Genomic DNA, 16,092 nt, shown 5'->3' with positions numbered 1-16,092 from the left:
GTGTATTGTCTTAAATAAGAAACCACAAACACCTATTTGTTCATACTTCCCTCTCACTTCTTCCTGCCTCTGTTCCTTTTCCTGTTTCTAGAGGAGTTCATCCAGTCTGTCCAGAGCACAGCCGGCATGGCTGTGGTGTTATTGATCAGGTCTGCCATGGGTTGTGGAGATGAAGTTGCTACTGTGGTGAGTTAAGAAATCAGGATTGTGCACATTATACTTACATTTTGAGAATATTTGCTTGCGTTCTGAATGAGATTTACTTGTAAAGTAATAATCTTGGAAATATCGTAACATAACACAGCAAACATAACATACATAGGCATTCATTTAACACAGCTGCAGAAAACAGTAGGCAAATGTTTATTAACAAATTCAAATTTAAAAAGCAGCACTTCAAAATTCATGTGCTGTGAAATTCAGATTTAGCTGCTGCGTTCCCTGAATACATTATTGATTCATCTGCAAGTTATTTTCTCAGTTGATCAACCAATCAATCATTTAGTTGGATGAAAAATGCGGCACAGCTTCCAAAAAGTAAAGCTGCTCCAGTTCAGAACTGTATTAATACTTTCATTTTGGACAACTTTATACACGTTAAACATTAATGCTTCCTATCTTTAGGTGCTTGAGTCTTTTGAAATTGTAATGCTCTTAATGCTCTTGGTCATCGTGCCTCTGTGTGTCAGGTGTGCAGTTTGCTGCAAAGTTCAGTGCAGGGTTTGGACTCAGCCCCTCGGTGGTTAAAGCAGAGGTGTGAGGGTCTGTGCGGCAGTGGTCGCCCGCCGGGTGTCTCTCTGTGTCTCTGTCATGGGGCTCTGGCCATGTTGAGCTGGAAGGGCGCTCTCGCAGGGCCACAGTGGGAGCGGTTGCTGCTGTTGGTCCCAAACACGCTGCTGGATCTCGATGCTGGGTAGGTCTGATCCCCGTTCAGAACTGAATGCTCCAGTTCGTAATTCTTTCATCAATGACAAGGAAACACAATTGAACAATTAGTCTCAAAAATCATTTAAAACAAAGAAGTTTTTTTTTTCTTCACTGTAGTATAAAGGAGTCCAGTACAGCCATGGTGGTGGCTCGGGTGCTGAGCCTGTGGAGTGGTGCTGCCCTGGACTGCCTGCAGGGGGACAAGCAGCCCTGCCTCCAGCAGTCCCTCAGCGGGGGTTCAGAGCTACAGCGACACTTGCTGGAGCACATCTACTCCCACTGGGAGCACCCACTGGATGGGGTCCGCCACCAAACCCGCTCCCTGTTCCGCAACCTCCTCCTCCTCCATCAGCACACCAAACCCTCCACCTCTGACCCAACCAAGGACTCTTACATCACAGAACTCACCCACAGCCTGCTAGGACTGGAGTGGCATATGAGAGGGAAGTACGGCTCCTTGGGCTGCCTCGTGGAGCTCTATGGGGCAGGGTACCTGCTTGACATCCAGCCCCAGCTGCCTTCATGTCTCCTGGGCCTGATGGGTGACCAGACCCTGGCTCCTTATGCCAGCGACCTCCTGGAGAGGTTGTTTGTCAGCCACAAGGCACAGCTGGCCAGTGAGGCTGCTGCAGCAGACAGGGCCACAGAGGACTGGATGGAGTGTTGGCACCAGACGTGGGTCACCCCTCTGCTACGGGTCCTGTGCCGTGCCAGACTGGACCAGACCACGTACATTCTGGACTATTTCCTGCCTAAGCTGCTACGCTGCAGCCCCTCCAGTCTGGCGCACATGGTGCAGGCCTTGCAGGACTCACCGCCGTGCAGCACAGGTAAAAGCCTCTGTAGAGGAAAACACATTCACATTCCTTATATCTGAGGCTCTTTTCTTTCTTTCCTTCTATTTATTCCCATGACATGTCAGCTGTGTATTAATGTCTCTCACCTAGCGTTCTGTTTTTGCAAGAAAGATTGTAACAAAGCCTTCTTTCCACACTTTCTTTTTGTATGTGGTAGGTGAATGTAAACATCCAACCATTTTCTGTTTTTCTATCCTCGGTAGGTCCTTCCGGCAGCAGGGGTGCACTGGGAGCTCTCATGACATGCCTGCGGGCAGCCAGGGCTCAGGGTGTCGTTCCATCCTCAGAGGAGGGTCTGTGGGGAGGAATGGTGCCCCTCTCCCTGCTCCAACAAGCCCTAGTACACAAACATGATCAAGTGAGTATGTCTGTATGTTATGTGTTTGTCAAGTATTTTTATCTCCTCATACATTTTATACAGTGTATAACTTCAATTACGTCATCAAATCCCCCACCCAGGTGAGGATGGATGCTTTGGGCTTAGTGTGTGAGAGCCACCGCAGCACCGAAGTTCTGACCTCACAGGAAATGGATCTGATCCGCCACTTCCTGCTGCCAAATCTTAACAGTCAGTCACCAGGTGTCAGACAGCAGACAGTCAGCCTGCTGAAGAAGGTCAGCCATTAACTCACATTTTCTTGACTGTTTGAAAATGTTTTAATGTTGATGTTTGCTTAATGAAGCTTGAAATCCTCTACTGTGCAGTTGCTTTGTAGAATGAAGGACAGCACTCAGCTGCTGCAGAGGAGACTGATCCAGGAGCGAGACCAGGAGCAGAGAGACAGAGACCAACACACGCTACATCTGTACAAGGTACTGTATACACACACAGCAATGCAGCAGCCCACCTGAGTCTTTTTGCTTGATAAAAACGAACCGAAAGCTTTGTTGTATGTGATGTAGGAGTTCCTGCGCTGGCTGTGTGTGAGGCTGCTGGAGGTTTTGCTTCCCGGAGCTTCCTTCTCCAAATGCCTTATGTCCCTCCACCTGCTGTGTCTGCTGGGCCAGCTGTTCACCTTCAGCACAGGTACACTTACTGCACATCATCAGCAGCCATATGTGACTTACAGAACTTCCCAAAACTTCACAGCTGTGTGAAAACGCTCCCACTGTTACTACAACACCACACCGGACAATTGAGATTCATCCTCCTGCTGCAGTATGCATAGCCATATAAATGTTGCAGGAGTTTGCCGAAGAGTTCAGAGTTTAGTGCTTTACTCAAGGACACCTCAGTGATGGTACTTGGCACATTTCAGTGCAGTAGCAGTGGCCAGCTCACAGCTCTGGAATAGTTCTCTCTGTTGGTGCCTGAAGCAGCAGTCTATCCAGTCCCGGCCAGCCTCTTTACTTTGATGCCAGCCTGTCGCTCCAGCTGGCTCAGTGCGTGCTCTACCTCTTGTCAGTCAGCGTCTCCTCCTGTGTTCCCTCACCTTTACTTCTCTGTTTCCCTCAGGGCCTGATGTCTTTGCCCTCGGTGAAGTCGTGACCTCTGCCCATGCTCAGAATGTCCTCTACTGTGTTGCCAGCAACTTCCTGGAAGTCAAACAACTGGCTTCATCATTACTACGGCAACTGCCACCATCAGCTGTGGGATTACAGGTTAATATGAGGAGCAGGCTCAGCCGCTACACTGAAAATATCCTACTGACCGAAACTTAAAAATGTGTAATGTGTGTTGACATTGGTTTTATAGCATTGTCACTGTATTTGAAGCACAGTCAAAAACTTAGTTGTATTTTCAAGAAGTTTTACTGATCTCACCTTGGTCTTTATGATGTCAGGTCCAGGAGAGGATACATCGTGTCCTTCAGGCTGCTCTTGATCTCAGTACCAGCACCAAGCCCTTTGACAGTGTTTCAGCAGCCCACCTCCTCAACCTGCTGCTCCATCAGCCGGACCTGATCCAGGCTCTGCTGCTCTGTGCACAGGAGCAGGGCCTCGATTTCCAGCCTCCCTCCCCCCCGCCCCAGCCTTCTGAGACCATCATCTTGGAGCTCAACACACTGGCTGGTGAGCTCCACATGCATAGCCCTAATAAATGTATGTGTGCAAGCTGGCACGGTGTGTTGAATATAAGGATTTTATTGTGGTTCTGTCCCCAGTGGTTCAGTTCTTGCTGCACTCTCTGCAGTTGGAGGTGTCGAGGGCCGAGTCATCTCTCCTGCAGGCAGCTGCTTCCTTTCCTCTCTATGGCAGAGCCCACTGCATCACTGCTGTCCTGCAGCACCTAAACACTGAGTGAGCACATGAATCACAACATGCACACATCTTACAGGCTTAACTCTGTTTGGATCTATTGCTTCACTGTTGGCAGTGGCAGAAAGCTCTCGTACCTTCCATGAGTACAACATCATGTGATCATGTGCTCACTTGTTAAATGTATGTGTGTGTTTAGGAGTTTGAGCCAGACCGAGCAGTGGAGATGTCTGGTGTCAGAGCTGATTGCTGTGTGCTACAGGATGTCTGATGTGGTCTCCCCTGTAGTCCAGAGCTCGTCCCCGGAAGGACTCATCCCCATGGATACCGACTCAGGTGACATCATGCAGCAACACTTTCGTGTTCTCATCTTAAAGCTCGTTGTTTATTCTGTGTGGTTCTGCCTATGTTCCAAGTCAGATGCATCAAATGTAAATTGCTTCCTCAAGCTTGATGAATGCCACCTGTTCATGAGAAGGTTAGATCTGATCATTAGCATATTCACTGCCCCCAAATGGCTATAAAGGGGATCTGTTCTGCTCCATCTGTGGGCAAGTTTTAGTCACAAAAATGAGAAGTGATGACAAGAGAAGTGAAAAGAGTAAATCAAAGATTTACACTCTGCAGAGGCATGGCAATATATGACAGCAAAATGTGGTCTCTTAATATTGCTTTATTTAAGTAAATATTATATTTAAAGAACAAATATGCCTAAGTATAGTATATGGTCGATAAGAACAATAATAATGCATTACAGATGAATCAGGCTAGTGCGCCCATAAGCAATGAAAGACAGCCAAGGGTCTCACTGAGCATGGAAATCCTGGATTACACTGGATCACTCTTTATTGCAGACAGGGAAAGATGAAGTTAATTCTCAATGGAGTTCAGGAGAATTATATGGCAACAAAATGAAAAATACTAAAAATAGATCCTTACATTTTTTCACACTTTAATTGAGAAGAAGTTTTGCTGCAGGTTATATTCCCTTAAATTTCAACACAGAGAAATCTAAAGAGAATTGTTTGGACAGATCTATGCTTATAGTTGATAATAATGTACAGAGGACATGGAGAAGATATTGAGAATATGACTTTTTTTTTGGCGTGTGCTTGAACAGAGGCGTCAGCAGGTCTGCAGAAGATCCTGCAGGAGATTCAGCCCAGAGACACCAATGACTTCTTCACAAGTGCCAGAGAGCTGGATGCACACCACGGAGATGGTCACACACAGACACAGACCACACACACACCGTCATTGGACACAGGTGAGTTAGACATCATTATGCTAATGCCGTTCATTATTACACAGATAAATATCTTGGCATGCCTCATTAGTCTAAACGATCCAGTATTACACCTGTTCAGATGTATTCAGATTGTGAGGTGCTCCTCTGTGAGGGGACGTGGGAGGAAGAGCCATGAGGCAAAGATGCTGCGTGAGGTGAAAGAGAGAGGTGGATGCTAGTGTTCTAAAAACAACAGGAAGTTTTGTAGTTTGGCCACTGATTAGGCCTCTTTATCAACACGGTCAACAATTGGATCGATTGCAGCGGCTGGATGCACAGCTTATGGACGCAGTTAAGGAACTTTACAAGCCTTAGTCCGCGATTTGCACAATTTGTGTTGGAAATCTTACTCCTTCTCAACCCACAGACATGATACGCATATTATTAGATTCACTTTCTGATGTTCATCACGAATAACGATCATAAATCTGCATGGAAATCATAGAAATTCTGTTTTGTAGAAGAGGATGCCCCCTTATGGAGGGAGATGGAAGGCCATCTATTGAGTTTATCTCTATCTGTTTGTTTGCGCAGTCACAATTAGCACACATCTTTATGACTGCAGCAAATTTGACTGATGCGAATATATACAACCCCAGTAAAGCTCAATAAATACAATAGTGGTACACGTGACATATGTATCAAATGTGAAAAGGAAAGAGGTGCACTTCTTCACTGTCTTTGGCACTGCATGCAAATACAAAGGTTCTGTGAAGCAGTAAGAGAGTGCATTCATCACATATTATCCATACAAATACTTCTGAAGACAAAGGCTTTCTTGCTAGGTTTGTATCCAGCTCATTATAACATTAGAAAGACACAACAATTGTTTTAGAAAGAGGTCTGTTATTGGCCAGAGGAGTTACTGCTCTATCATGGAAGAAGCTTGGCAGGTGGACTAGGTAAATTACCAATGACTGCTCCCGTAGAAACAGTACATAGGCTGTTGGTTGTTGCTAATGTTGTCTGAGGGGGGCTCACAGTGTCAGACAAAAACACAAGTTGTGTCACCAGTGAGTGCAGTACTAGTGATGTCATGAAGGGGGCAGTGTTTGACCTTATTTTTGTGTGGTACATTTACTCCAGTACCTCTAGGAATCTTATTAATGATTACATAAACCACTGTAACTGCACAGTGACGGGGAAAATGAAACGACTGTGTGTGTGTGTGTGTGTGTGTGTGTGTGTGTGTGTGTGTGTGTGTGTGTGTGAGCGCACATTTGGGAATGTATAGTATGTGTATGACCAACATACACATACTATTGATAACAAAGGCAGGGACGATAAGTGACGTGGGTCGTCTTTTGATTTCTGGGAATACAAAACTTTAACATACTAATACAACAAATCCATCTTTGTTGTAAACCAAAAAAGTGCTGAAACTTTTCCCATGTCACTTGTTTCATGTTTGTGTGTGTATGTGTGTTGGCTCCAGGCGGTGAGGGCTACAGGGTGACAGCACAGATGGTGCTGGTATGTTGCTGGCGGAGCATGAAGGAAGTGGCCATGCTGCTTGGACAGCTGTGTCAGAGCCTGCCTCTGCACTACACCAATGACAAGTCGCACACACACTCTGGGCTCATCACAGAAGCGCAGGTGAGGTCCTGATGTACTGAACACACTCACACAAGTCTCGCTCCGCCTCTCACTGCCGCTGTCTCATATACAGTAGCAGCCAGCCTGGTTTCAGTTTCTGGGCTTGTTGTAGCATTTTGACCAATCAGTGCTATTTTCAATCTTATGTTTATGGTGCACTTTATTAATTATGTCTTGTAGTGTAGTGTTAAGTATTGTGTGTGAACCCTCAGCCTGATATATCTTACTCCTCTGTGCCATAGAGCTTCAGTGTCCATTGATGTGTTATTCAAACACATTCAAGAAAGAAGCTGTATGCTGAACACTGAATGCCTCTTGTGCTTGTGGCATTAAAATAGTCTAATTTAAACAGCACTTCATTCAACATTGGCAACCTCAGACCAAAACTGTTACTGACCTATAGCAATAAGGATGTTCTGGTCCACTGGATCAATATCAGTACCGATAATGGCCTTATCCAGTTTCTTCATCACTGTTGTAAAAAAAAAAAATCAGTGTTCATTCATCCACAGCAGACCGCTGACTTCGTTTTAAGTGCTCCAGTGATCTCTGGTATCATGTTACCTGTGTGTGGGATTTAGTGACATCTAGTGTTGAGGTTGCAGATTGTAAGCAACTGAATACCTGTGATCTCACCCTCTTCTAAAAAGTTGAAAAATGTCAAGAGCTGGTATTCAGTTTGTCTGTTCTGGGCTACTATAGAAACATGGCGGCACAACATGACGGACTCCATGGAGGAGGACCGGCTCTCAAATTACCGAATCCTGCTATGGCTAAGGGATGGTGTATGTTTTGTATGTTGGTAGCTTTTCACATCTGACAGAAGGGACTTCAGACATCTGCTGCCTCTACTCCACTCTGTATTGTGACTACACTTATTGCTTTGAAGGCACATTGTGGGAATGGAATGGCTAACAAGGCTAACCAGTGTATAACAGCTGAGCTGTGGTAGTATGCTGCTGAGAACACGAGCCGGCCCCCACACCTCGATCACATCGGGAATTGCCACTGTGATACAATGATGATAATCTAAAAATACAACTGCCCGACCCGAATGTGGACACTAGCACTGTGTCAGCTGAGATCTAGTAAGCTATTTTAATCCATCCACACAGCAAGTATGCTTTCTATGTATAAAGGTGGCATTTTCTTCACTGTATGTGTGTATACATGCTGTAGCAGGGAATGATGTGAATGTGTGTGTGTGTCTGTCAGTGTTTGTGACCCCACGCTGGGAGGCTCTTCAATTAGCATCCGCCCTCGTTAGCGCCGCGCTTTCATTTGAGGCCCGACCCTGCTGGTTTAACGGCCGCGACGCCCCTCCCTTTCCACTGCATTCTTTCCAAATCACTTCCACCACCAGCAGGAAAACACTGAGCGCTGCAAACAACACACTCCCACACACACACACACACACACACACACACACACACACACACACGTAGACTGACACAGACAAACGCACACTGGAATAGTTGTCTGAGTGGTTCAGCATGTGAACATCCATAATAACAAGGGTACCAGACATAGGCTGTGTTTGTCTGTGTAGGGGGTAAAGGGTGTGTGTGTGTGCACATGTGTGTGTATGTGTTTGCTTGTTGACCATGCGTGTACACTCCTGAGGAAGAAAGTAGGAAGTATCATACTGTACCATGTGCTGAATGTGTGTTTTTGTTTGTGTGCTGGAGGGCCACAGTTTTTAACTGCTGGTTCTTTACCTGCAACAGTTTGAGTCGTAGGAATGTTTATTTGAGATCAGATCTCATCATCGGTGGGTTTACTGCAGGGTTAGCAGCAGGCCGTGCGTTAGACTGCATGTTATTTATCAGTAACTGGCTTTTATTTCCCGTTATTTCCTCCAGTTTTAGAGCTTTTCATATCAGTGCTCTGTTCTCATTTGGAGAAAACTGACACTCACTGAGATATGAAGTGACAGTGGTTTATATACACAGTTAGCTGTGTGTACCTTTGCAGTAAATATTAGATGTTGGATTAAGTTTACTTGAAGCAGGAGTGATTTTAAAAGCTGTAATTGTCTCATCAGTTTGTGCTTAAGCAGTCTTGTTGGCGTCCAGACGCTGGCAGATTCTATATAATACAGCATGAGCCAAATTGTATTAAAGGAATAGTTCAAAACGTTGTGAAGTTTGCTGAGAGGAGCGGTTCAGTACAACTCTCATCTCTGTACAGTAAACATGATGCTAGGGACCGGTATGGCTCAGATGCTAGCAGCTAACGTTGACAATTCAAAGTTTAATATTAAGCCTTATAACACAGCCAGGGTCGTCTTAACTATCACTGCAGAAATTGACTCGATAATGACGTCACAACCACAGTGTCCCGAGGAGATAATTGATGGTGATATCATGTTTCCATGTTGTCCACTGTGGTAACTATGGTGACGGGCCTCATTACATAACCGATGATTTAACAAACTGGAGGACCACGCGGACGAGAGGAAAATCTGACCCTCCGTCCTCTCTGCCTTCACTGCATCGCGTTCTCTTTTTCACTTGCTCGTCATCAGTTCCACGCGTTGTGTGTGTGTGTGTGTGTGCGCGTGTGCCAATAGCGTGTGTGTTAGCATTAACACTCAGTGGGGTGATTCCAACAGTGTTTGGAAAGTTGGGTCTGGCTACGTCTTTGCGGGCATAGTCATTCTGCCCTACCGCGTGTGCGTGTGTGAGACTAAAACACATCTCTTTCCAAGATGGCTGTGAGCTCAACACCTCCTGCGGTCCTCAGCCAGCATCCTGTGTTACATCCTCGTTGGCCTGGCAACACTGCAGATGTTTCTGTCACTGGGTGGCACCATGGAAACAGCAGTGGTTGTGGATGGGCATTAATGGAAATGGTTTGATTTCTTTCTTTTTTTCATTGCTTTATTTTTCTGTCGGTGATCAGTTACTGTAATATTTTCAGCAAAGGTGACACACTGCGATTTAAACTTTGTGTTGATTGGTGGAGAACGGGAGGCGTAGCACGTTGACTTCCTGACAGGACAGTACTATGTAATAATAAGTTTCTGTATGTGTGTGAGCATGCTTCTACTGTATGAGTGTGACAGACCACCAGAGTCGCTGGTCAGCTGGGGTTTGACAGCTCTGGTGTTTATTGGCATAGCTTTGCCTGGATTGGTTGGAGCCTTGGTTACATGGAGGAGACCGACCGTTTGTTTGGCTGCTCTAAAGCAAAGGGAGAAACACACAGAACCGCACGCACACACACACACACACACACTGCTATTAACACAATAGGCATGCTTTGTCCAGCACTGCTCTATATTTGCTCTGCAGTGCACCATATTTTTACACCATTTTGTTTGAGTGTCAGATTTCTAAAAGTAGTCCGTATGACCCCAAGTGTTACCCTCAGAGATTCACACAGTGGAATGGAAAGTGTTCATGCACACAGCTCGTTGCTGAAAATCTCCTGTACCTGTCAACGACGGCTCAAAGTGAAGAGGATTCATGCAAGCATGTCCTAAATCTCATTTTAGTGATCACTAAACAGTAACTACTGAGTCTTTATTATGCAGAGAACAGTGAATTATAGGGTGACTTTGACTTCTTTGACTCTGTGAATCTGAAAAAATAGATGTTGTACGCAGCAAACACGAAGTGATATTCCCATTCAGCATCACTGAGGTACAGAGATCTGATTTTGGACAAATGTCTTGAATTGGTATTATGTGATGATAGGATACTTTATTGATTCATGTGGAAGAAAAATAAGGTAAATGACAGCTGTTGTACATATCAAGACAGAAAATTTAAGCAAAATACCATAAGAATGAAAATGGTACGAGCTCATTTGCATTCCACAAAAGATATCATACATGATAAAACATCATGTTTGTTCTAATCGTATAGTGCTTTTCCTTTATACTTATGTGGTTTATCAAGTCCTGCTGTTAATGCCGTTGATAGTCAGTGCAAACCATCAAGTCTACAGGACAAGGTCTACACATGGGTAGGGGCGGTTTGGCCCATATTATACTGATATTTAGAAGATAAAATACAATATGTTTGACACCACAAACACTTCAAACAAAAACTTTGACAGTGTCTGTGATCTGTTCAAGTGTCTGAAGCAGCAGAGTCATTTCATTAGCTTCTGTGAAAAGACCAGTGACGGAACATGAAGGAGAACCCTCTGGAGCTTTGATTAAGACTTTCTGCAGAGAAAATGTATTACGTGACAGCAGTATAGGCCTATAATTACATTATATATCCTTATATCGTTTCCTGGAAGTTTCCTGGCCTGTCTTCCTCATTCTTTTCCTGAAGGCTTTAACAACATTTAGACATGGATCCTTAAATCCATGGAAGGTACTGTAACCCTCTGTTTCGTCCAAGCCTTGGTACTGCTGATAGTAGTGATTAGCTGTAATTACATCTAATATTACATGTCAGCATATTTGCCTGATGCTGAACTCAGTCCAGGAGTAACATTTGTTTATTGTGTTTGAGTCAAAGAGTCTGAATTATCACATTATGGCTTTCTATTGTCTGAGCCATTTCTAAACCAGAGCTTCACAATTCTTCATGTCGATTGCTGCAACAAAAACAACAACAACAACAACAACAACAAACATTATCAGAGTGCTGTCTAACCTCGGCCTCAGGGGAGAAGTTGGCTATTTGGGTCACTGTCACGGCCCCGAGCCATACATGTAATTAGACTTGGGAAACTTCCCTCTCCGCATGGAAGTTTTTCTGGGAAACGGGCACATTTGCAAACAGGAAGTTGACGTCTAAATAAAGTCCCCCCCATACCCTTCCCCGCCCCGAGCAGGAAGCTTGCTCGGCCCTTTTAAACAGTTACACAGACGGGAACCTTCGGGAGGGAAGCTTTAAATAGGCGAAGCCACGGCCCGGCTCGGCCCAGCTCAGCACCGCAGCGGTCTGGGCCTCGGCAGCCACGGGCCATCTAACAGTGACTGTCGCTGCCATTTTTACCCCGGTGAGGTCAGGCCTGTCCTGAGAGTCTGCTCTGGCCACCAATGTGATAAGTCACTGGGCTTGGTACTGCTGTGGTTTACTCAGTCCATACTTTGGTGTTTAAGTTAGTCCACTTTAGGTCTGCAGGGTCAGTTGAGTTTATTGGCCAGTCATGTGGCCAAAATCAGGCTGGCCAAGCCCTACATTTTTTGGTAACATGTATTCTTTTTGTGATATTTTCATTTTCCACATATTTTTCATTCATTCCTTTTTTTCTGTCTCAGCACATTCTCCCGCTGTTTTTATCCCGTAAACCTGTCCTCATGCATCATTGTTCTTTTGCTCAGTGACATCAGGCTTTGTTGCTGAAGGTTACGGTGACTGGCGTACTCCTGGTTCATTTGTGGGTCTGCGTCTGTGTTAGTTTAGATGTTGTGTCTAACCCTACATCCCCCGAGGGGCCGTTGGGATTTTTTTTTTTTTTTTCTCCCCCGTTCCACACGGGGTGTTTTTGCGTCGGGGCCTTACCACCCCTCCCTGTGCCCTCCATGCCACCCCTGACTAAGTCGAGGCCTGGCCGCCTCTGTGGTGGCGGTGATACCACAGCCTTAATGACAGGGCACTGGAGCTCTGCGTCCGCCTCGCCCTGCCGCCTCACCTGCAACACACTCACCAGTTTACACACTGCCACAGCACTCAGTTGTGTGTGTTGTGTGTATGTGTATAGTTAGAATAATGTTGCTAACACTATTACTAACTGGATGGTTTTACTGACAGTGGCCATTATGTGGATGTCTCAGCATCCTTATTTGAACACACTTGTCACGCTACTGACATGCCGCTCTCACGCTTGACATGCTCAACGCTCACTGGCTGAAAACTAAGTGCTGTCTCTAAAACAAGAGTGTAACCTGTGTTACAGCTTCACTGTGCTTGCCAAATAGAGAAAAGGCTAAAGTGGGATGAGATAATGCAGTTCACCGTTTGACTGACCATGAGTGGAGTTACGTCTTGTGCGGGGGTGGAGCCGGGTGGGGGATAATTGTCCTGGCTTTGTTTTGAGTTTATAGCATGTAGTTAGATGTAATTGCTTGACTTAACATAATGATTCACGCAGTAACACAAAGAACAAAGTCTACAAGAGTGGTTTCGTTGGGCTCGTAGTGCTTTCCTGTTTTGTTTTCATTGCCCCAGTGGACGTATTCTCACTGCAGCTTCTCAGTTGATGCATTCTGCATCCACAAAGTTGATGAAGAGTGCTCTCATTGTGGGGATTTGTGCTGTTAGACTTAACTCAGAACCCAGTAGTGTCTGTGCCAGATAATGGTAGGCGATGATGCTTAACTCAGTCACTGAAATGCTGCCACTCATTTCTAAAGTTCAGCAGCAGCTTTTTTTCCCTTCTGTTATCAGGATTGTAAATTGAAATTGACGACACGTGATGGGAAAATGGGAAAATGTGATGAGTATTGTGTCACTATATTCTGATATTTTTTAGACAACATCACAGGTTAATAATCAGTGATTAAAAAATAATCATCAGAATTTGTTAGTGTGTCAGTGTGGGTGACATGTATCACCCAGAAAGTTGAAGCGACCCCTCCACAGTCAGACTTTGCTAAGGCCTCCTCTGCAGTAAGACACTCGGAAAAATTCCAAACACTATAACCTGACTTGGCATCCTTGACCTGTCAAACCTATTATGATTGTCATGTAACTGAAAACGAGTGTTATTCAGGTGTTGCAGGACAATCCGTCCTTCTTCCAGTAGAGAAAACAGTCACTCTGCTGCCTCCGTTCAGTGAGTCTCAGCTGATGCGCCGCTCACTGTTAGCGTGTTCAGATGTGTGCAGCCTGACATGTCACATCATCTTTTTGACTGCAGTTATGTCACTTTGACCCCGTTTAACTGGTCACATCCATTTCTGCTGGAGGGTAAGGCAGGGGGCTTTAAAGTCAGGCATACATAACACACACACATGGTAGGTTTTCAATTTTTGGTGACATTACTTAGACTTAACATTAATTTCCTGGAGACTTACCCTAACCATAGCCATAACCACTGCTTGACTAACCCTAACCTTAACTCAAGTCTTCACCCTAAAATTGAATGATTTACATTATGGGGACCTGCATTTTGTCCCCACAAGTATGGCGAGTCCCCACAGTGTGACTGCATAAACAGATTTATGTCCCCACAACGTGAGTAATGCGTGGCTGCACACAGACACACACATTCAGTATTGCTGCTGTCACAGTTCAGTTGCTGATTCCCTCTGTGGTTCTCTCTGTTACAGGTGGAGGGAGTAGGCCTGTACTTCCGTCAGCAGCTCCTGCAGTCCCGTCATCGTGGCGCCTTTGAACTGGCTTATGTGGGCTTTGTGCGCCTCACCGACATGCTGTGCAGGTGTGTGCGTTCACATTCAGGGCAAAGGGCTGAAAGGTAATACTTGTTAATGGCTGTGGGCACTGACTCCCATCATGACACTGAGTGTCAGTGTGCTTTGTAATTAGCGAGCAGGCAAGTCATCTCAGTGTCACTCTTCAGGTATAATATACATGATTAGACAAAGAGAGGTGTTATTCATCATCTGGAGTCCTCTGGACGGCCAACAGAGATGCATGGTCATGAAAACATGAAGCTGTTCATAATGGAGTGAGACAATATTAACTCACAATGCAATACAACATTTTCGTAAATACTCTTGTTTTTCTTTCTAACGTGTGAGATGTCAGATGTCAGGATTGATGTCAGTGTCATGTCTTTGCTTGGATCAGAGTCAGGATATGTTTGGCTCTGAAGCTCACTAATTAACATGAATCATGTTTGATCAATATGTGCACAATCAGAAATGTAAAAACCATTTGGGAATGTATGGGGATTTATATGTTGGAACTATTTCTTGACAAATGACGTGTTATCCATCTGCAGACCTCTTCTGTGCAGTATCTTAAGCTATAGTTTGGGTTGTCAGATATGTTTGGTAGGGAAACAGCCAGCCTGAGTCTGTCCAAAAGGGACAAAATCCACCCATATTATCCCCCAAACAACCACAGTCTTTTCACACGTCACCATCTTGGGAAGCAAATAAATTGCTGTGAACTTTTCCTTTAATACCAGTTATAACAGATTCAGATTTGGTCTAGTTATGCTAATACTTACATTTTCCTGTCCCTTTTCAAAGGTCAATTTTACATCTGATCTTATCTAATTCACTATATTATCATTTGCTACAGGATCTGTTTTCAGTAAAAAAAAAACCCATTGTGTCACTTGATTCCATCAAAGAGAAAATTATCGTGAGAATTTAGCAAGTTAAAGCCAAGTTAAAGCTACTCACGCACTTTCGTTGCTCATTGAACTGAAGCACCGTACAGACCGATGGGGCCTCTGTGGCGACATGCTGCCAGGGGCAACATTAAATGTGGCTTGAGCCTCACACAGCTCTACACTATCCATCATCTCTGCTATTCATGGAAATAATCCTACTATTATCCTCCTGGGGGGAAGGAAAAAAAAAAACCCTAACTTTTAATTCTGAATGACATGAAAGAATTTCTCACTCTCTTGTACCTCTCTGTTTTCCTCAATGGCGCGTTGTGGAAGATGTCTTTAGCCCTGTGGCAGGTGACAAACCACAAAACCGTCGCAGCAGCGTTGCCTTTGAACCACCCAGTGCTGAGCAGTTAAATCAAAACTCACTTGTTTTGTTCTTGTACAAAAACCAGTCTCGCAGTGTGTTGTGTAATGAGGGCGACATTCTAGCGGTTGCGTGTAGGAGTGCTGGGAGTGTGTGTGTGATCTGCTCGGGGCATGTGTGGATGTGAGTGTGTGTTTTCAGGAGGGGACGAGCGAGCAGTGTGTGGATGGTATGCAGGCCGTGTGCTGGGTTATGGGGTGTTGATTGCGGGGTGCTTAACCACAGCCTTTTGATGCTCTGCCTTGGGATCTGGCTCTGGTGTGTTCCACTGTGTTTGCACTCTCTCACTGCGTCTCAATATCTTTCTCCTCATTCTTTGCCATTTTCTCTTTCTTTTACTTTTTCCGTCTCTCTTCACTTTCTCTTTTTGTCTCTCCTTAACTGAGGTCACTTGTTAGGCTTGAGCATTTATGTCTGCAGTTGTTTACAGAGGTGGTCCCCAACCTTTTTGTCAGACGCACCCACACAGACCTGTGAGATGAACTCAAGTACCCCTTCACCAACACCACCTGCTGTTTACTATTAATGATACTGAAGAGGATTTTGTTGCAAAAGTTTTTCTAGCGGTTGAACTGTTTAGT

At 44.9% G+C, this 16,092-nt stretch overlaps 1 protein-coding gene across 1 annotated transcript in view; it reads left to right on the top strand.

Moving 5' to 3' along the window:
• Nucleotides 1–16,092, top strand: part of thada (THADA armadillo repeat containing) — an 83,327-nt gene that overhangs the window by 3,428 nt on the left and 63,807 nt on the right. The window contains exons 9-22 of the mRNA XM_076742968.1: nucleotides 92–186; nucleotides 690–913; nucleotides 1,045–1,757; nucleotides 1,988–2,142; nucleotides 2,244–2,399; nucleotides 2,490–2,597; nucleotides 2,688–2,811; nucleotides 3,241–3,386; nucleotides 3,569–3,797; nucleotides 3,890–4,025; nucleotides 4,183–4,319; nucleotides 5,104–5,250; nucleotides 6,707–6,867; nucleotides 14,108–14,217. Coding sequence (XP_076599083.1) covers nucleotides 92–186; nucleotides 690–913; nucleotides 1,045–1,757; nucleotides 1,988–2,142; nucleotides 2,244–2,399; nucleotides 2,490–2,597; nucleotides 2,688–2,811; nucleotides 3,241–3,386; nucleotides 3,569–3,797; nucleotides 3,890–4,025; nucleotides 4,183–4,319; nucleotides 5,104–5,250; nucleotides 6,707–6,867; nucleotides 14,108–14,217 — 2,641 coding nt within the window. The remainder of the gene's footprint in view (nucleotides 1–91; nucleotides 187–689; nucleotides 914–1,044; nucleotides 1,758–1,987; nucleotides 2,143–2,243; nucleotides 2,400–2,489; nucleotides 2,598–2,687; nucleotides 2,812–3,240; nucleotides 3,387–3,568; nucleotides 3,798–3,889; nucleotides 4,026–4,182; nucleotides 4,320–5,103; nucleotides 5,251–6,706; nucleotides 6,868–14,107; nucleotides 14,218–16,092) is intronic.

This window comes from Chaetodon auriga, chromosome 11 (assembly GCF_051107435.1).
Source record: "Chaetodon auriga isolate fChaAug3 chromosome 11, fChaAug3.hap1, whole genome shotgun sequence".
Taxonomy (NCBI): domain Eukaryota; kingdom Metazoa; phylum Chordata; class Actinopteri; order Chaetodontiformes; family Chaetodontidae; genus Chaetodon; species Chaetodon auriga.
The sequence above is the reverse complement of the archived record's forward strand: the minus strand, read 5'-3'. Positions and strand labels throughout refer to the sequence as shown.